Here is a 22,645-nt window from a genome sequence, read left to right as displayed (position 1 = left end):
ATGAAATTGATAAAGAAGATGGACAGGGACAAAGATAGACACTAATTTTTGGAAGGGACATCCCAAACTGTGTCTTTGAACCAGGCAAAGATGCTCTTGAAGTGATCACAAGATGAAGTAAGAGCAAAACACCCCACATACACCCCACATCTTTTTGCAATGAGTCCAAGGCCAAGTCCATCTGGAGGCTGGATAGTAGCTTGTTGAGGCAGGAAGCAAATGCATAATGTCATATGGGTAAGACGGGTCAGGTAATATGTAATGGTTAGAAATACGGGTGATGGGATGGATGGAAAAAGCTACACGGACAGGGAAAAAAAGCCTGGGCAGAGGCAGGGAGAACATTCACAGGCTCCACAGCACCACCATCTGGACAAAATGACTGATTCTGTATGTGTGTGCAGTACCTCAGGCCTCAGCGTGGATCTGAGACAGGCTGGACAAATCGGTCCAGACCTCGAGAACGCAATGGGCAGCCGGCGGGTTCGGTTCCGGCAGGCCTGATCCTCACACAGCAGCCAACCCTGTGTATAGAGAGAAAGAAAACAATTTAAAAAGCTGATTGGCAGAGAGCTACTGCGGCCCCCAGGAGTTGGGGCGCTGGTGCTTTTGCCTGTGGTGGGGCAGTGAGAGGCCTCAGCCTGCAGCAGATGCAGCTGCCCCCCGCTAACACTGCCTTTCCTGCCCCTGTTATTAGAGCAGGGGCCAGGGGGTAATATGGGTAATGCCCTGCTAATGATGGAGCACTAAATAAACCCCTAGTATCAGAGGAGCACCTGTCCCTGAAGAATTACCACCACCTCCTTACTATAGACTGTTATCACCATCACCCTCTTTCTCTCTCTTTTTCAGCCTCCTTCAGAGACAGGAAAATAGGGTCTGGTAAAATAGGTTAAAATAAAAAACATATTACATATAAAAAATAAAATAAGATATACTCTTCTACTCTAAAAGGTTAAGATTTCTTTTGGAGGGAAATAAATAAATACTTTTATTCACCAAGGATGCATGAAATTCATCATAAATGACAGCAAATACATTTATAATGTTACAAAGGACTCAAATGCAGAATTCTGATAAAAAAAAAAGTTTCTGCAACAAAAAAAATTAAAATTAAAATTAAGCAACACGTTTTCAACATTGATAATGAGATTTTCTTTCTTTTTTAAGCACCAAATCAACATATTAGAATCATTTCTAAAGGATCATGTGACACTGAAGACTGAGTAATGGCCGCTGAAAAAATCAGATTTGCCATCACAGGGAAATTTTTTTTTTTACAATATTAAAATAAAATATTTCATTATATTACTATTTTTCTTCAAATAAATGTAGCCTTTGTGAGCACAAGAGAATTATTTCAAAACCATTAAACTTTTAAATTCCACTTTGACAACTTTTGTAAATAAAAAAAACAAACTAAAAGTTAACAAGAAAATTGTAAAGGATGAGGACCAAAGGAAGATGAGAAAACTAAAAAAGGAAATGCCATCACACACAGTTATAAGTGGTTTAATTTGCTTCCATTTTCTGAGCTATGAGCATCCCTGGATGGTTCTACTCAGCTTATCACCCCTGTTGTATCTAGAGATGAGTCTTCTCTATCTCCTCTAGCCCATCTGTGTCGTCGGTAATACCTGGTTACCATGCTCGGAATACCTGGGTTACTGTTCAGACCTCAAAGTATTATCGAATCAACAGGTTGTTTTAATTTCTGAATTAATCTCATCTGGGTGGCGTTTTGTGCGGATGTTATTTGGGTAATTAGCAGTAAGCCCTGGGGCTGAGGGGAACCCAGAGTGTGTAATTGAATCTGAACATATGTGAGCTGTTTGGCTTTCATTTTGAAGGGAGCGCCGGTGTTATCACCCCTCTGTTTGCCATAACGGATCTTTTGTGCTTCTGGAGGCCCAAGACTAAACCAACAGTTCAGTTCCCATGGGCTTAGCAAAAGACTGCGTCTACAGGAACACACACAGGCCAACTGAAAAACACAAAAGTATGTCATTGTTTTCAGACACAAAATTCAGCAGGGACAGCCATTTGAGACTTTGTTTTATGTACAGTGGTCTGATTTGAAGGAAAAGGGTAGGATGGAGACTTTTTGCCATTTCACCCGATTTGTGACCTCAGAAAGGTTTGTGGTGGCATTGGGACTGCACATGTGCATACTTCTGAAGGATTCTTTCCCTCCTCCTTGGGCACAAGAATAAAAACACAGTGGTGGTGAAACAGTGTTATCAGTGTCAGTGCACACAAGAAACATTTCTTATTATTAGCATTGTTGAAAACAGTTGCTTCATATTTTGTGGAGACCATGATGTATACATGTATGCAAATGTACACGCATATATATAGTACATCCTATACTACACTAAATCACAACTGGCCTTCATGTGTCTGACCTATGCATGCTTAGAACAATCTAAGAATCTTTTATTTCTATTACTAAGAATATGTTATTTATGTTTTTTTCTAAGAATATTTTATAGGCAGATTCTGTTTGCATCTTCATTGTAACCAAGAAATGGAGGATGGGGGGGAAAAAAGAAGAAAATCAGGGAGCAAAAGAGAGAAAAAACATCTAATTGAAACACTAAGAGCCCGCTCTGTGAGAGAGAGAGGCAGGATAAAGCTTCATAATTGCATAATTATACCAGTCGATACCTGACACTGCGAATACAGCCACTTCTGCAGCCGTCAAATGAGTTCCACATAATTTAACCAAACACTGGGCAAAGACTGGGGCCCACAGATCAGTGCAAGCTACCGGAAAAACGTTCTCGCTCTCCTCCTTTCTTTCTCTCTTTCTCCATTTCACAATTCCACCGTCGCATCTATACCTGTATGTCTTTTTCTACAGCGGTTTCACCCAGAGTATTTCAGTTCACCTCTGACTACAATCAGAGCTTAGCACTTAAGGTTTCATTTCTGTGTCAGGTTTGTAAGAAGATGTGTTGTTTCTAAACCATTTTGAATGTGAAATGCAACTCGTGCAACTGCTTTAACACCTGATGCCGGAAAGCAAACTAGATTTTTTACAGTTTCCAAAGAAAATGATGCAAAATGTGCGATGACACTTTGCTAGGGTGGTTGTCAGGGTGTGCCTATGCAGCTGCAAAGGCATCTAAATGTTTTTAGCGCATTGTCATGTGATTGCTATGGTATTATGGGGCATTACTATGGCGTTGCTTACCGGCCCAGCCCCAAGTCTCTAAGATGTTCCAGTCCATATGGATGTACACTTGATCTGAATAAAACTGAAATCGCAATATGGCTAGTGCAATTTAATTAAATAAATATATCCACTGCTTGTTTCAGAGTGAATCGCAGTATGTTCCTTTACACGTGAGCAGCTCATGATCTGGTGTTTTCAGTGTCTCAGAGCAGCAGTGGTGCAGTAGTGGCGGAATTAGAGATTTATACATAGGGTAGCCAAGGCTAATTAAAGGGTCTATTGACCATGATCTGTTTATTCCGCCATTGAAACACTGATTAAGAAGTTACACGAGACATGATTAATCTCAGCAAGTTGTACGGTTTCTTTTTAATATACCCTCGGATGTTCATTCATGTTTATTTCGTGCTGTAACTAGTAGTAAAGAGGAAGTGATTATCAGTTCACGTGCTGCTTCAACTACAACAATCCGTTAGACAACCGTCACAATCAAAATAGAATCAAAACGTTGTCAAAATTACAAAGAGAATCAATGATATTTATTTGAATTTCATCTTGTCTGTCAGTGTGTTGTCAGTGTCATCTTTGCTCTGCGATGGTTTTCACAGCCCACCAGATGGAGCTAAAGCCAGATTCCACTGCAGACACAGCCTGAGCCTGCCGGAGATAACGCGTCAGCGAGCCCAACTGAGCCGTACCACGCCCCAGAGCCCAATAACGCATCTGACCAGGTGTGTGAGTCGGCACTCAGCAACAGGCCCCAGCTCCATCTTGGCTTGAGGATCCTGTCTCCGCCTACAACCACCGAACCCCGGATTCCACCTTGGTTCTCCGAACTGTCGGTTCCGCCTTGGCTCCATGATCCCTCGTCTCCACCGTGGTCCGTCATCCCACCAGCTCCGGTGGGCTCCCTCATCCCTCGGTCTTCGCCCTGGTCAGTCGTCAACCTGGTTCTGCTCAGCCGTTGTCCTCGGTCGCTCCAGCTTCAGGGCAGTCTTATGGGTCCTCACCTCTGCCTCGGTCCCAAGAGCCACCAGCTCCACCAAAGCCCTCTAGACCTGCGGTGTCACCCTGGATCCGTGTCTCCTCGGCTCTGTCTGGGTCTCCACCACGATCGGCTCTGTCGCAGGAGACCGCATACCTGGTCCCTCCTCCCAGGCATCCACCATGGCTCCTCCCTCCTACGACTAGGGACGCGCCGATCCTATACTTAGTATCGGTATCGGCTCCAATACTGCCATTCTTTGCCGGATACCGAGACCCATCCAAATCCGATATTGTGCGTATACTATTCTGTGTTTTGTTAAGCCTCACAAAAGGCACAAAAGGTTTAAAAATTAAATTTGTCAGAGATACACAAACAACATGGCAAATGAAGAAGACTGCGGCAGCACAAGCACACCCTCCAAAAACATTTACAAACCAAATCAGCAGGGCTGCCAACTCTCCTGAATTCACCTTGAGACTCACGCAATTGTCACTTTTTACACGCTCTCACACCACACATCTATTTTCTCAAGCAGAGAAAAATCGCGAAGCAAAGAGGACACTAACAGGACACCGCCAGACAAGACAGAGAAGGTTACTATTGATATGAAACAAATTCTCAGCTCTCAGATTAACACCGTTTATCTGAAATAATAAACAAACACCGTTTTGTCGCTTGTAAATGTGACGTGACAGATCGCTGAAAGATCTCAGTTCAAGCGGCACGTGAAGCGATCATCTGTTACTCTTTACTACTAGTTAATAGTAAATAAACACGAATGATCAATAGCTAATTTGAAAGATATAGTTCAACTTACCAAAATGTAATAAAATCGATCGATCAGTGTTTTTCAACCGCGGAAAGAGGTCCATAAAACAGCTGGAGAACAATGTCACGTAACGTCACATTTACCTCAGGAAAGTCAATTATGACCATAGCACGTTAGTTGGACTTAAAAAATTTGCCATAAGAGTATTTTGCTAAATATGATAACTATATTACATATTTATTATATTTTTACCTATATATACACATTATTCAAATATTATAATATAATATTATAAAATAAATGTTATTATAAAAAACGCATTATAATTAATTTGAGATGTTATTTTTAACCTTTAATAATAATACAAGCTGACAGGGCTCTGTATGTTTACAGCATTAGGTGAGATATTTTTTGGGGAGAAACATTAACATAATACATTAACATATCTACTGTACCTAATATTCAAAAGGTCTAATAGTCCAAAAGAATCGATACTGAATCAAGATCAGAATCAAATCACAAAAATTTAATTTGTGAAATTTGTGTCACGCAATAATAAAAACAGTAGCATACCAGTCATTGTACCATGTAGCATTGTGTTGTCACTAAACTTAATAAAATTCTGTTTAGTTACCAAATGTTTTGACAATGCCAATCCACCCATTTTATGTTAGGTTACGTTATGTTATGTTAGATTTTCACTGTTTACAAAGGCAGGGCCTGAAATCTTGTCTTTTTGGCCTGTTGTTTCTGATTGCACTTAAACCCCAAGGGGGAAATCCCACAAGGGATAATAAAAATAATAATAAATAAATAAATAAAAAGTTAAAACTTGTTTTGAACAATTTCTTTGTCATCTGCAGATTGATTTTAAGTAGGAAAAAAAAATCTATTTAAATCGGAAATGGGATTTTTTGTCAAGTCAAGTCAAGTTTATTTGTATAGCGCTTTTCACAATACAGATTGTATCAAAGCAGCTTCACAGTATTAAATTAAAATAATACAACAAAGTTTGTTTCAAGAGGAATTTATTGATTGATAAAATTTAATTAAATATCCCCAAAATATCCCCAACTGAGCAAGCCAAAGGCAACAGTGGCAAGGAACCGAAAAACTCCATCAAGTGACCTAATGGTGTCCTAAAACTCCATCAGGTGACCTAATGGAGAAAAAAAAACCTTGGGAGAACCCAGGCTCAGTCGGGGGCCAGTTCTCCTCTGGCATTTATGAGCTAGAGGCCGGATTGTAGTTTGAACTGTAGGATTATATGAATGCCTGGCTGAAGAGATGCGACTTTAATCTAGTTTTAAACTGGGAGAGCGAGTCTGAGCAACGAACAGTATCAGGAAGACTATTCCAGAGTTTTGGAGCCAAATGTGAAAATGCTCTCCCTCCTTTGGTGGTTCTGGATATCCTAGGTATGACCAAAAGCCTTGAATTTAGTGATCTTAAAGAGCGCAATGGATTATAGGGTGATAGAAGATCCGTTAAATAGACTGGAGCTAAGCCGTTTAGGGCTTTATAAGTCAGTAGCAATACCTTGTAATTAATACGGAACTTTATAGGTAACCAATGCAGTGATGATAAAATCGGTGTTATATCATATGATCATATTTTCTTGATCTCGTAAGAACTCTAGCGGCGGCATTTTGGACTAACTGTAGCTTGTTTACTGAGGATGCAGGACAACCAGCTAATAAAGCATTACAGTAATCCAGTCTCGAGGTCATGAATGCATGAACTAACTTTTCTGCATCAGAAACTGATAGCATATTACGTAGCTTAGCAATGTTTCTAAGGTAGAAAAAGGCTGTTTTTGTAACATATGAAATATGATTTTCAAAAGACAGGTTGCAATCGAGTATAACACCCAGGTCTTTTACTGTAGAGGATAAAGTAACAGGACATCCTATGATGTTAAAGTTGTATTGTGTGAGGTTTTGTGGGCGGTTTTTTGAACCGATAAGTATTACCTCTGTCTTGTCTGGATTTAATAAAAGAAAATTACGCGTCATCCAATCTTTTATATCTTTAACACACTCTGTCAATTTGGAAAATGTAGCGTTTTCATCCGGCCGTGATGAAATATATATTTGAGTGTCATCAGCATAACAATGGAAACTAATTCCATGTTTCCTTATAATATTTCCAAGTGGCATCATATATATATTGAAAATAACAGAGGGCCTAATACAGATCCCTGCGGCACTCCATAGTTTACTGGAGTTATGATCGATTTTTCTCCATTTAAATAGACAAAATGGTAGCGGTCAGATAGGTATGATTTGAACCAGCTTAGTGCTTGTCCTTGAACACCAGTATAATTTTGTAGTCGATCTAAGAGTAATGTATGATCTATAGTATCGAACGCAGCATTTTTTTGTGAAAAAAAATCAAGGATTTTTTTCCCCGGCCATATCGCCCAGCCCTAGTATGTACAATGTTTTTTTACTTTATTAATTGTAGTGCACAGTGTTTATTATAAGGGGGAAGTATCCACGGCTCAGTACTCACTAATCATGAGTACTTTGAGTAAAAACTACTCGTAGTAGCTTATTTAAAAGTACTTTTTAACTCTACTCACACTACATTTTTTGGAATGTAATGGTACTTTTACTTAAATATGTTTTTTCAGTACTCTTTCCATCACTGGTCGCTGCCTCAAACAGCTGCGCTATATATTCAAAAGAAATGTCTTTTAATTTTATAGTATATATTATAAATATATTTACTTGTTTTTCATGAATGTATTTTACAACAATACAAAGAGCAATTAGTAACATTTTAACAGATTTAGTGCTATACTTATTCACTTTTATTTGTTCTCCATCTCCACTGTTTTTTCACTAAATGTTTAGATTTTATAAAAAAATTCTAGAGTAACTATTGAATTTTCAACTAATCTAGTTTATAATAGCATTTTGTCAGATTGTGATCATATATTTTTTTTCATTTGTTGTTTTTCTTTATAATGATGTTTAACACACAAAAGAGTAATTATCAGTTCAACAAACAGGTGTAGAAATTCTACATTGATTAAAAAATTGTTTTTAAAAACCTGTGCTGATATCGGATTATTTACTGCCGTTACTCAGAATTTTTGGTATCGGATCGGTTCTGAAAAAATGGTATCCCTACCTATGACCCAGCCTTGGATCATCTTGTTGGCTGTGGCCGGGGTCCCTGCCTGGTTACTCCTGGCTCCCCCCTGGCTCCTCCTATACTCCACTGCCCCATGGACCGTTTTGACTGTCTCAGTTTGGTTTTGTCTGTACTGTAACGGTTCTGTGCTTGTTTGCCTGTGTGACCCAGTTTCCAAGCATCTGTGCCAGTTTGTTCCCTTGATTGATTATTTCGTTCACCTGTTGCCCAATTAATTCACTCTTTTGTTCCTCTGTGTATTTAAGTCCTGTCTTCCTACGGTTCTTTGCTCTGTGTTGTCAGTGCAAGCAAGTGTGCTGCACAAGCAATGTGCAGAAATGGGATGCAATAAACACTCACCTAAAGGATTATTAGGAACACCTGTTCAATTTCTCATTAATGCAATTATCTAATCAACCAATCACATGGCAGTTGCTTCAATGCATTTAGGGGTGTGGTCCTGGTCAAGACAATCTCCTGAACTCCAAACCGAATGTCAGAATGGGAAAGAAAGGTGATTTAAGCAATTTTGAGCGTGGCATGGTTGTTGGTGCCAGACGAGCTGGTCTGAGTATTTCACAATCTGCTCAGTTACTGGGATTTTCACGCACAACCATTTCTAGGGTTTACAAAGAATGGTGTGTAAAGGGAAAAACATCCAGTATGCGGCAGTCCTGTGGGCGAAAAGGTCTTGTTGATGCTAGAGGTCAGAGGAGAATGGGCCGACTGATTCAAGCTGATAGAAGAGCAACTTTGACTGAAATAACCACTCGTTACAACCGAGGTATGCAGCAAAGCATTTGTGAAGCCACAACACGCACAACCTTGAGGCGGATGGGCTACAACAGCAGAAGACCCCACCGGGTACCACTCATCTCCACTACAAATAGGAAAAAGAGGCTACAATTTGCACGAGCTCACCAAAATTGGACAGTTGAAGACTGGAAAAATGTTGCCTGGTCTGATGAGTCTCGATTTCTGTTGAGACATTCAGATGGTAGAGTCAGAATTTGGCGTAAACAGAATGAGAACATGGATCCATTATGCCTTGTTACCACTGTGCAGGCTGGTGGTGGTGGTGTAATGGTGTGGGGGATGTTTTCCTGGCACACTTTAGGCCCCTTAGTGCCAATTGGGCATCGTTTAAATGCCACGGCCTACCTGAGCATTGTTTCTGACCATGTCCATCCCTTTATGACCACCATGTACCCATCCTCTGATGGCTACTTCCAGCAGGATAATGCACCATGTCACAAAGCTCGAATAATTTCAAATTGGTTTCTTGAACATGACAATGAGTTCACTGTACTAAAATGGCCCCCACAGTCACCAGATCTCAACCCAATAGAGCATCTTTGGGATGTGGTGGAACGGGAGCTTCGTGCCCTGGATGTGCATCCCACAAATCTCCATTAACTGTAAGATGCTATCCTATCAATATGGGCCAACAAATTATTATTAACAAATTATTATTATTATTATTAAATATTGAGAATGCAACAGCGCGTATTATTTCACTAGAGTTTCACCTTCACTGGAGCTTTAATCAAGAGAGGGAAGAGTTCAGAAGTGAGTAGGAGGAGGGCAGCAGTATGCAAACTGAACAGTAGCTACTGTTAGTGGAGTTATTTAATAAAGTAGTTTAAATTATATACACCTTGTAATCGTATTATTATTTTACTCAAGCCCGCTGGAGACTAAGACGCCACCACTGCTCAGCCTTTCATTTTCACCTGTCATGGCGCGAGCGCACGTCTTTTCCATCATTAAAATTTGTGATTATCAGCTGGTTCCGAACAGTGGCCGATTTGGAGTTAAAAATATCTGCTGCACTGTTCTTTGTTCCATCGTTCAGTCAACATTTAGAATATTGATTTTTGAAATATATGAATAGATTTGAATCGTTTAGAAGATAGAATTGCAATTCATAAATGAATCGATATTATAGACGATTTTCATTACGAATTTGGGAAGATGGTTGCCACATGTTGTGTTCCCAAATGCAATCGAATCTGAAAAAAATCAACAGTTCTGTGCTTTACTCTGAAACATGCAGCGCGACAGACTATATATAATTATATTAATAATATATAATTACATCATAACCGTTGCAATCTGATGATTGCACCAAGCCACATTCTCAGAACCATGCATTTTCAAAATGTCTTAAAAAAATAAGTTACCTGGCAACTGGTTAGAAACCATTTCAATACCTATTTTAACTCGCATGAAATAAATGTATTAGAAAACGTAACATTTTGCAGTTTATTTTGTAATTGTTTGAGGCCATTTTGCAATTTCAAATCATCATACAGTAACAAAAAAATTTTTTCTCTGATTAACGCAATTCACATGGGTCACACTTTTCGGGTCGGAAAAAACGAAGGAGGAGAAATTCAAAAAAAAATTCAAAAAAAAAATCACATCCCTGCCAGTGGCAATTTTATATTAGTCAAATAATAAAAAATTTAGAATAAGAAATATTGCTATTATATTAAATATTAAATGATAAAAATGATAACATTTTTAGGCTCTTTATATTAAATATTAATGATAAAAATGATACAAATTTTAGGCTCTTTTTTATAATTATTATTTTATTATTATTCAACTATTATTATTACTAGCCAAATTGTGCAACCCTACAAAAGAGTTTTTTTTTGTTTGTTTGTTTGCTTTTTATCAGAGAGTAAATAAATAAATAGTTCCCCCAAATCATACAGCCCTACTGGTCCTAGTTAAGGCAAATTTGCACCTTCAGGATTTTTTTCAGGTTAAGTGTGAAAATCTTAAGTACTTAACCCATACAATTTAAGTTTGTAGCTTAAACTATGTTAGATGAGTTGCAGACCAAAGTTTAATAAAAAGAAAAAAAGAAAAGGCACTGCTAAATGAAGGAATTTTGCCATCCAAACACCAAGAAACCCACCAGCTCCACTGAATACGCACACAACCACTCTCTGATGCCCTTAATCCAGAACCGCCCCTTTTAGGCAAAAAAAGAAGCTGCTGCGATTACAGGCGGCTTGGAGCAAAAAAGCCCCCAAGACAACAGCCTCTCACAGGCTTTGTGCCTCAGTAATCAACAGCTGTACATTCACACAGTGGCTGCGGAGCCCAAGAGCGACTGAATGGACGCAAATGCGTCCACTTTGTACATCTCTGCTTTAATCAAGCCTTTTCTATTCAGCAATCTGACCTTTTGTTCAAAACAGGATTATCACTTTTTTTTTTTTTTCACTCACCACCACCCCCCACCCCCAACAACCACCACCACCACCATCATCATCATCATCATCACATCCCCAAGCCAGTCACCAAGGGGCGAAGCACATGATGAACATAATAGCAATAATTTGTTAAACGCCATGGCAACCCACATTAGAATGGGGTAAATACGGGGGGTGCCACTTTGTGCCACACTCTCATTTTGCAGAAGACGCCAGGAGTCAGAACGGATGACAAGGAAGGAGAGAAGTGGGGGGGGGGCAAGAAAGGGGGGGGGGGGGAGCAAGAAAGGGGGAAGGGAAGGAGACAAGAGCAAAGCATATTTGCTTTGTCTCTAAAGGGTGGTTTTATTGGTAATGGTGGTGGGCTGAAGGTGAGGGTGGCAGTGATTTCTTTCATGATTAATGCCTCGCTGGTGTTCCGTAGGAAACTCAACAAACACCGCTGACTTCCAATCTGTAACCATGTAAGCCGCGAGTCCTCCCTCATGCAGGCAGGCTTTCTCCCTCTATCTCTGCGAACAAACAACTCTATTTGAGCTCTCCCCTCAGCTGAAAGGAATCCTTAATTACACAATATCAGCCTCTTCATTGCTCCTAGTGTGGGAGGGGACGGCTGAGCTGTGTCCACTGAAGCCGGGCCTGGGCAAGGAGGGGGGCGCATTCACTACCAGCAGCTGTTTCACACATACTGACAAAAGAGCCTACAGGCACCGTCCCAACGAGGGAGGTGGCTACATTCAGGCTGCTAATTGATTTTTCTGCACGGCCCTGTGGGAGAATATACCCCCACAACTTTCAAGTCGGATTCGTAAGTTTCCGGCATTCCAGAACTTCCCTGAGTTCCAGAACCTGGCTTGCTCGTCCAGATTGGACGCGTTGTGCAGTGATTATGGCTGTCAATCAAAATCCTCAGCTGGGAAATTAGATACACAGATGTATGCGTGCTCTTAACGTAGGTCCAATATCTGCACACTTGCCACAGCGCCAGGGCCTGTATTTCTGCCATGCCGCGAAAACTCTGAGAGTGCATACAAAATTAAACCCATTTGTGAAGCAACGGGAGGGGGCAGTTGCTGTTTTGGAGCAACGCTCAGGAGCGAAAAAAAAAACGCATCAATAAAAGACAAACAGCATGAGGAAGGTGAGCTCAAATTAACCCCTGTAAGATGCTCATGGAGAGCCCAGGTGGTCAAATGTGAATGTAGCACATATTACTGCCATCAGAACATTTCAGATCAACTCAAATAAGTACTCAACTACTATAATTAAGGTAGAAAATGAAACCTCTCAGACAAGGAACTTGATAATGCGTACCTGTGATGTTACTGTATAAAACAAGTTTTACAAGGGAGACACACTGGACAAATGAGCACTGAACTACTGCAAAAGCATATGCAAACAACTTTTGTTTGACTCTAGATACGTTAACATAGACGTTAGACCAATCGAAGATGACTCCAAGTCATCAAGCTATTTGCCTGTCAAAAAAATAAACTAATTGCTGCATGGTTTTGGAAAATTTGGTTTATTTGAACATTTGAAAAAAAAAATTGAGAAACACTAATATAATAGATATAATCATAGATTATTGATGTAAATTAAACACTGTAATTATGCAAAGTTGCCACTAGACTGTACTGTAATCTATTTGTTTTTTGTCATTATAAATGTATGCACATCTATACATATATTCTTTTGTTTGTTCTGACCTTTGTTTATTTATTTATTAATTAGTTGTGAATGATTCAGGTTCTTTAAATATTATTAATTTATTGTGAAATTTCTAGGAAGTCAGCTGGACTGAGTATATTTATTTTCCCTTTAATTTTGTAATGCATTTTTGAAGAAAAATATTAAATATGCTGGTAATTATTTATTCTACTTATAGATTGATATCAAAAGACAATTAATAATAATAGTAATAATAATAATAAATATTATTATTATCAACATTATCCACGAAATTATTATTTTTTTTTTATGATGTAGTATTAATGTAGATAATTAGAAAACAGAAAAATTATCCTGAATATCATAATTTGTCATTAAAAATATTAATATTAATACTTGTTAATATTAATAAGGAATGCTATTAATAATAATACTATTATTCATGTTAATTATAATATTAATATAATATATATTTAGAAAAAACTTCATAGGTTAATGCTAATGTAATTATTACTGTTAAAATGCATTAAAAAACATTTGGTCATAATTTTTTTTTTTTTTTAAGCGGGTCATTTGGTGGGAATTTTCACTAGTGATTTGCACCATTCCTGGTGCAAAATGGTCTTTAACAGTTACATACCTCATTATGCAACACCATATTCACAAAACCTGCAGTGGCCAATCTCGAACACATGGGCAGTGCATTACAAAATAAACATTTACTAATACTCACACTGTAGTATTTCCTGATGTGCCGGCGAATGTCCAATTGCAGTTTGTTGCTAATACGGATGGGATATTCCATCGGGCTGCCCCCACAGGGGATATGGCAGCAATTCTTGAGGCTGGGCTGCAAGGTGCTCCCCTGGAAACAAACAAATTCACTTTTAACACAGCATTTGATCACGATACACAAGCCCACATAAAAAAATAAATAAAAAAAACACATAATCAGGGCATTTATCCTGTTGACTGGCATTGCCCAAAGAAGCTTTTAAAGGCTATTAGACCTGACCTATTAGACATTCAAACATACTAAAAGTATAATGTCGGTGCCCCCACACCAAGCCTCTAGGGTATCCAGATAGGAAAAGAAACAAGCAGGAGCAAAAATGGCACTGCATTAAGCGTTCAGCTGTGTATCTGGGTGACAGCAAGTAACAAATGCCATACTGCGCAATGATTTGCAAGCTTTGCCTGCTTTTCTACATCTTAAAAGGCCCCAGACCTCCCATTGAGCAACAGTGGCAACAATTGTAGTTAAACAGTGGATAAGAACTATTGTAGCCTGATATTTCTTCAATCTAACCTCACATGGGCACTAGCAGAGCTGTTTATGGCGCTCATTATGCCTCAAATAAGCTGAAGGACCGAGCGTGTGTGTGCGCGGCTAATGCATCAGCACACTTGCTCAAGCTCACTGTCTCACACAAACAAATTACTCTTTATTTTATGGCACGGTGGTGGTGAAGCGGTAGTCGCTGCGAGCCATTAGCGTTTTTATGATCTTTGCATCTTTCACTGAGCGCCACTTTAAGGGAGAACTGTGCGTCTATGCAAATACCGTCTCTAGTATCGTCTGTTTGCATTCCTGTTGTCCTCCTCCCTCTCTCCATGGCTGGCTTTGATAAGAGAACGATCTGCAGTGTCTATGAGTCAAGGCTGTTCCTTCAAGTCTTCCTTTCATCAGCCCCCTCCCTATAACCAGAGCTCTGCTATAACCCTGTACTCCTAATTATTAGATACTTCATCAGATGAATACGGGAGTATATGTAACAAGCCCATTTACTCATCAACATAACATACACTGGGTTCCACATGCATGAAAGTGTATACTGGATGGGGATATCTGTAAAAACTACAAGATAGCTTAGTCAGGTTAGACGCCACATCGTATTTGTAAATAAGGCTCTTATGGGATTAGGGCTGCACGCTATACTGGTACTGGAAAAATATTGATCTATATCATATTTCAAACAATATCATGACTTTGCTCATTTCGGTACTTGATACGCTGTTGTTCCGAAGTTCACTGCTATATGGTAGTGTGTCACCCAAACTGATGCAAAACCAGCAAATGTGATAAAAGGGACAAGATTATCTAAACGTTAATTTTGCTGATGATATATCAAATTAGAGAATAACGTGAATATCAATATGTTAATGCTTCTGTATACATTTGTGTAAGCACTCCGTGAAGAGCAGAGTTTGCAGCGTTGAGCATTGTAGCCAATCACAGACATAACTATTGAGCATGTGAACATATTGGCCAATCAGAGGTGTTTAAGTTAGTCAGAAGCCACTGAAAACGCATTTTTGTTTCACAAGCTTAGAGTTCAGCACATCCACGAATCATTATAAAATAAAAATCACAATTTAAATAAGAGATTCATTGTGCAGTGTTGTCAGCTTCATTGATTATAACAGGAGTTTTCGCTGCTGAGCTTTAGTGATTGTACTGGGAGTCCTCTTTGCTCACGTTTTGTAAACAATAAGCATGTGTCATGCTGCTTACAGCTCATTGCAAAGTTTCTGAATTGATAACCTTATCTAAATGTGGGATTGAACCCAAAACTGCAATGACTGACAGTGATAACCATAGCAGCAGATGTGACAAAAATCTGTTACTGTCAATATAGATCTGTGCATAAAGTCTTGAAATGTAAATGCAAATTAATAGATCTGCCACTTGTTCTATGTAATGTGTAATATGCTTCTTTTTGTAGGAAGATAGCACTTTTTGTATAATTCAATAATAGTTCTATAACAACAAATACCATTTTAATTGTATCACCTTGTGGCAGTCATGGCCTAATGGTTAGAGTCAGACTGGTAACTGGAAGGTTGCGGGTACAATCCTCAATACCGGCAGGAAATGACAGATGCCCTTGAGCAAGGCACCTAACCCCAAATCGCTACATAAAAAAAAAGGCTGCCCACTGCTCTGGGTGTGTGTGTGTCCACGGCTTGCAGTGTGTGCGCGTTCACTAACTTGGATGGGTTAAATGCAGAGGACAAATTCTGAGTATGGGATACCATACTTGGCCTTCATATGTCATACGTATCACTTCAAGTTTACAGAGTATGGAGCACTGAGAAGGGCTATTTATGTTGTTCATAAATTTATGTTTGAAAACAAGCAACACATTTGTTACTGCAGAGTGTCATGCAGTGTTCTTAATAAAAATTACTTTTAATTCAGTTATCTTTTGAGGCTGGTTTTCACTTACGGCATCAATTTAGCATCTGTACCGAGGTATTAGATTCTGATATCGTACTGAAGTCAAAATTGTGGCATCAAGCAAACCCTAGATGGGATGCATGTATATTCTGTTCAATGGGCTTAGTGTTTCCTGCACTTCTATTCTGGAGTGTCGCCATGTTGCAGATGAATCTGCAGCACTATGGCAAAATATTTGTAAGCTAGCATACAGTGCTGCCAAATTTGTAAACAAAGCACTTAGTTGTGGTTCTTTGATTCACCAGTCAGTTGAACTGATTTGTTATACATTGGTCTAAATCAGTCTGACAACTCAAATACTCAATGATTCTGCAAAGACAACAAATGTGCTCACTGAACAATCCAATGAAGAGAGCAGAGAAATTTTAAAATACTGTAATATGAAACAAACAAAAAACAATATTAACTATAAAAAAAAACTCATTAACGTTCATTAAATTAATAATTGTAACTGAAGTTAAACATACAGACTGATCAATAAACATATTGATCAGTCTGTACCATATTCATAGACTTGTTTTCATGCCACGTTAATTTAAATATGGCTTCCACCCTGATTAAAGTCTATTAGCGCTTATAAAGCATGTTTAAGTTACAGTGCACATAAATGTCATAAAGTCTTTCCCAGAATTCCAAGCCTTCCCTGGCCTGCAGAGTGCAATATCTCCAAACAACTAGGAGGACAGAGATCAGCCCAGTGGAGAGGTCAATGTCACTTTTTATGAGTCTTGGACAAGAGAAAGCTGTGCATTAGCATATGTGTGTGCGGACCCTTAATTAGTGGCAGATTACACATGCTCCTCTAGCCCCCGCTGACCTCGGCCTGGAGTATGACGGACATCCTGTGTACTGAAGAGCTCCAGGAATACACCCTGACAAAACCGCTCTCTCTCCCCCCCACACAGCTCTGCCAAGCCTCTATAAATAAAAGTGTGTGGCTCTGAAATTAATAGGCCGGTAAAAGCCAGAAGCAGAGGAAGTAATCACCTGCACCGCTCAAATTTATTGTTACCTGTCATTACACAATATTTAACAGGAAGTTGAGGTAGGACGCAATTGAATGGTGAGAAATGCATGAATCGAGATGGACTGGTAGGCATTTTGTTGACTGATAAGATCAGATTTGTTAATGGATGTGAATATGAGAGCTGATAACTCACCGTCCCCTCAAACACATTGTCGTATATGTTTTCGGTACCACAGTCAGGGCAAGTGAAAGTAAACCTCTCGCAATCACGGTAGCGCTCTTCGTCAGTGAGCTGGGCCGGAGCACCAAGAAAAGTGTCCCCTTCTTCCTCACGTTGCTGCTGCTGTTGGGCTCGGAAGTGACTTGGGTCGAGTCCTGGACAAGCAGGTAAAATTTTTGTAAAAGTTTGTGCCGTGAACACCCTTTTAAAAGGCACTCAAACTAAAAGCTTCATATTTAGCATTAAACAGCAAAGAAAGTGAACCAACTATGTAAATATAAATTAAAAAGTCAGCAATGCAAGTTGGAACATTCTGGCACTTCCTGTGTTGGTGATAATGCCGGGCAGACTCAGACATCCCCACGGTTGTATTTATGGACAGTGGAAAGACAGTGATGGAAAGAGAGGTATAAGGAAAGGCTGAAAGAGGAGAGAGGGACAGGAAGAAAGAGAAGATGGCACGGCTGCAGAAGGCAAGAGGAGAGAGACTAGCAAACGATAAGAATAAACTGGAAACATAATAAGGGGAAAAAGGAGGGGTAGAGAAAGCACAGCTATCCGATTTTTCCCAGGCAGCTGAGATCATCAAATCATTAAGAGACAGCAGCTGAATCTCCATTTAATCCCCCCAGGTGACACCGAACACTACTAGAGCATGGAAAAACAGTCTACGTCCCCCTGGGTAATTTGGCTAAGTGAATAAATGAGCACATAAGTAAGTGTTGACTATGAGACTTCAGGGATTAGCCGGCGTCTCTGAGGATCCAAGCCCGCTGACGCCCGAGTGCTGCTGCCATCTACAGGCAAACATGCAGCATGTCACACACCGGCAGCCAAGGGAACGGGGTGGTGCGTGAACTGTAGTTAGGAACGGACACAGAACGTAGTGTGTATTTCAATTTTGAGACTACATGAGAAGCAAATTCTGGGAGCAAATGTGACATAAAAGTGTTGCTAATCGTTAAATAATTAAGGAAACCCACAATTTGGTTCTAGTAACATGGTGGATAGACTGAGTTTTGGACCCAACTGCAGGATACCAAACAACCAGGGTCTGTTGTCATGGAGACAGAGTGGCAGGGTTCATGCACTTTTTAAAGAAACTGAATTTCAATCTGGGGGGAAATGAATTCTCAGCTGCTAGGCAAAAGAAAACAACAATATATTATATATATATATATATATATATAAATACATTTAAATAAATAAATAATAAATAAATAAATAAATGTTTTATATATATATATATATATATATATATAAAACATTTATTTTATTTTATGTTTATATATAACATAAACATAAGTATATATATATATATATATATATATAAATATAAACACACACTTGATGTTTAAAAGCTCCAAAATTATCATGTTTACGAAGTATTTTTAAAAAGTGATTTTTTTTTTATTAAAATATATTTTTAACTAGCATTAAGTTAACAAATTAATGCGTCCAGAAGTAGTTTTTATTAAATAAAAGAAATAATAAATAAAATAAAATAAAATAAAATAAAATAAAATAAAATAAAATAAAATAAAATAAAATAAAATAAAATAAAATAAAATAAAATAAAATAAAATAAAATAAAATAAAATAAAATAAATCAATGGAGTGCATGCTACTTAGAAATTGGTCCTAATTCAAATGTCCTTTTTGGCAAAATATAATGAATGCTAGTCCCGAAAGTCTCACCTAGCCAAGTAGCAATCAGCACTGAATCAATGCCTTCGATAGGCTCACAGATTCGGCCCACCACAGGGTGCACCTGCTGGGACAGGTAGTACTGTGTGTCCAGGCTGAGTCCCGGCTGTTTCTGAAGCTGTTCCAGGGCATACGCCCTCTGACTGGCTGCCAGGTTTGAACCGTCCTAATAGGCAGCGGTAGAAGGTTAGTGTGGGTTTACTGCCAATTTATAGAGTCAGAGATACAAATACACTGGATTCTCACCTGACAGATGACATAAGAAACAGTATCACCCGCTTTAACCTTCTTCCCACCCTGAGAGTTGATCCAGAGGGCAACATGGACGTGGGGGAGACTCTTCTTGTCAGGGTAGTCCTGAGGTTCCTTTGTAAGGGACTGAAAGGAAAAACAACTTATTCCCCTGAACACACTACATGAGACTACCAGTCAAAAGTTTAAACACCCATGAAATTATATTCTCATGATCTCATGAAACAACAACAAAAAAGTTATTTAAATCTATTTTGTACAATTCTTTAAATAGTCTGAAATTAGCATTAAATTAGAGTACTAGATTTTAAAAAAAATCCTTGATTGCAATTTACCCATTGTCGGGTAACTGGCAAAATACTGGAAGTAGCGCATTTCACAGACAGGAAAATACATGAACCGCATTATTAGACCATTTTCTGACGGTGCGTGTCCACTGGCACGGAGCGAGAGCGGAGCGAGCGTTTTCAGTTCATTCCTATGGAAGTTGAGCTTCACGCTCGCACAGTGCATTGTGGGATTGACAGCGGACTGGAGAAAGCGTTGAGAGCGTCAAAAGGTTGGGCAGTTCTCGACTTTATGCAAATATCAAATGAAAAACGCGGTCGGCAGTCAAGCTGAGGTTCGGGATGTGACGTCTGTTTTGAGAGTTTAAAAATATGCAAATTGTGCTGGAGTTTATGCTGGATTTAGTGCGCAAATCATTTTGCTTACAAATTAGACGCTTTGCAGTTGTTATATATATGTTAAGTATTTCATTTTGGATGTGTTCATTGTGATTATATTGGCTGGTTTTATAAAAGTTTATACAATTGAAAGGATATCTTTGTTTGGTGTATTTGGAAACAAAGCTTGTCTATTTCTAAATGTAATCGCGTGCATCTCTAATGATTATACTGTGTGTTGAAAAAAACATATTAAACACACTCGCAACAGACACACACCAAAGCGGAGGGGTTATAGCGTTGCCAGCGGCACTTTTAACGCTGTAGTGGACATGCAAGTATTAAGCTTAAAACCATACTATAGCATAGTGCTGTTGTGAATTTACAATGGCTCCAATTCTATTAAATAAATATATTCCCAGAGGGTTTAATATATAGATACGCTTTAATTATTTACATGCATGTAGGTGCGTCTGAGAACGGCTCCGTTCACAGTAAATGCTGCTCCACATGAACTGTTATCATTCACATGCATGGAGTTTGCTTGCTCATATGCTGTGAGTTTGGTTGGCTTATAACTTTCATCTGGGAACGCAATGTGCACCATTACATCAGATTCGTAAGGTAAATCATTGATAAACCTATGCCAACACAGGAGAATGCATAAATATGTTTCTAAATATGCAAACTGTTCATCATGACTTCAAATAAAAGTTTAAATCCACGCTTTGAGTTTGCATGTTTTGATGTCCACATATTCTTGTTCTAGAAATTACAGCGGCTGTTACAGCCCTAGTTTGAACTCTCCTAATTTTATTATCTCCGAGTTTTTATCGTTTCTAATTCAGTCCTTTACCTTGTGTATCTCGAACATGTTGAGTGGGATACTGCTATTGGCCACCTTCTCTCCAACCTCAATCAGATGTTTCTGAATGTTCTCAACGATGGTGTCACGGTTCTGGTCTGACAGAATCTGACCAATCACATAACTAGATGAAAGGGAAAAAGATCATGTAAAACCACAACCATATTACAAAAGAATATACAGTGGGCTAAGAATACTACTACATTACAGTCTTTATAAAGGACTGATAGGGCTAATGAAAGTTCAGTGCACTGACTTGCCACACTCCTTGGCCAGGTCACACCAGTCTCTGCGCACAATGTCCAGGCCTTTGAGCTCTTGTTTGGTGGTGTATTTGCCATCTCCCTGCGGCTCAACCATCAGTGCTGCGTATTTCTTCTTCTTCAGCAGCAGAAGAGACTTAAACACGCCATCGATGTCAATCTCCAAGAGTTTATAGAGTTTATTCACCTCGCTTTTCACCTACAAAGACACATTTATTCGATTGGAGCTGGTTGCAGAATGGCTGGTTTAATTTTCTCCTGATTGTCAGTGATGTCTCAATCACTAGTGTCAGACTCATTCATGCTTTAAAGATCCGACAGCATTTTTCTGAGCGACGTGCAGAAACCCCCTCCCACTCCTTCCTAAACTTACCTTGTTTCCCAATTTGAAGACCTCCTCCAGGTTGGTGCTGTTGGTGTTGATCATGATGGAGTCGGTATCCCCGTATATGACCTCCAGATTCATCTAAGGGAGAATCGTAAACCGTCAAACCCACGCACGGCTTACAAATAACCAACGCGGCAAGTGCCGCTTAATTATTACTGTAACATACACTAATCATGACTCACCCTCTGCACCATTTCTTTGGTGTGCATCAAAATCTGTGGGAGACAAAAGACCGCATGTCACCCGGGAAACACAATAAACACTAAACACAGCAAGCAGAGAACAATATCAATTTCAAATCGGTCAAACTGGAAAGTCAAACAAACCCACTCACTTTGGTGTATATACATCTATCAACAAAATGTAGAAGAAATAGTACAGGGGAAAAAAAAAGAAAAGAAAAAACGCACATGCATAAACTCCAATACACGAATACGAGGATTCGCACATGCAAAACACACAAAGAATTTAATTAGCAAATCTATTCAGTAATTCAACATTTATCAAAGGGGGAGAGAAAAAGCCTCTGTGATTTGCTTCTAAATGGAGGATAATTGGCTAAGAGGTCTATTAGCTGCTCTGAAATGAGGCTCCAAACCCACACACCAGCAGAGTCATTATAAGGCCTAATAGTCTTAATCACCACTGGACTGCATGACGAGAGAGAGAAAGAGAGAAAGAAAGAGAGAGAGAGAGAGAGGAGAGGGGGGGGGGGGGGGGGGGGGGGGGTTGTCCAGCTGCAAAGAGAGACCCATGTAAACCACAGCTGTCAGAGAAAAAAATAGAGGCAGACAAAAGGAAAAATGAAAGACACAGAGGGAGTAGAGCGCAAGGAAAAAAAGAATACATGTTAAGCAAAAGAAAAAATAAACAGAGGCTAAGGGGGGGGGGGGGGGTGGGGGGGGTCATGGTTTAGTGGTTAGAGCTATGGTGCTTCATTGACTGTATTTACATATAAAATCCATAATGAAGCTCAAATAGGGGTTTACAATTACTGAAACATTCCTGTAATTAAATGAACTACACTACCATTCAAAAGTTTGGTGTCACTTTGATTTTTATGTTTTTGAAAGAAGTCTGTTGTGGTCACCAAGGCTGCA

The 22,645-nt window shown here is 39.2% G+C and overlaps 1 protein-coding gene across 2 annotated transcripts in view; it reads right to left on the bottom strand.

Moving 5' to 3' along the window:
* The window catches only part of pola1 (polymerase (DNA directed), alpha 1), a 61,124-nt gene that overhangs the window by 19,856 nt on the left and 18,623 nt on the right, over nt 1-22,645 (bottom strand). For both annotated transcript variants that reach the window (XM_082183236.1, XM_082183237.1), the window contains exons 27-35: nt 21,728-21,760; nt 21,531-21,623; nt 21,151-21,356; nt 20,886-21,018; nt 19,359-19,490; nt 19,104-19,278; nt 17,379-17,560; nt 13,711-13,842; nt 408-524 (exon numbers count right to left, since the gene is read on the bottom strand). In XM_082183236.1, coding sequence (XP_082039362.1) covers nt 408-524; nt 13,711-13,842; nt 17,379-17,560; nt 19,104-19,278; nt 19,359-19,490; nt 20,886-21,018; nt 21,151-21,356; nt 21,531-21,623; nt 21,728-21,760 — 1,203 coding nt within the window. The remainder of the gene's footprint in view (nt 1-407; nt 525-13,710; nt 13,843-17,378; nt 17,561-19,103; nt 19,279-19,358; nt 19,491-20,885; nt 21,019-21,150; nt 21,357-21,530; nt 21,624-21,727; nt 21,761-22,645) is intronic.

This window comes from Leuciscus leuciscus (assembly GCF_965113295.1).
Source record: "Leuciscus leuciscus genome assembly, chromosome: 11".
Lineage (NCBI taxonomy): Eukaryota > Metazoa > Chordata > Actinopteri > Cypriniformes > Leuciscidae > Leuciscus > Leuciscus leuciscus.
This window is presented reverse-complemented; position numbering and strand designations above follow the sequence as displayed.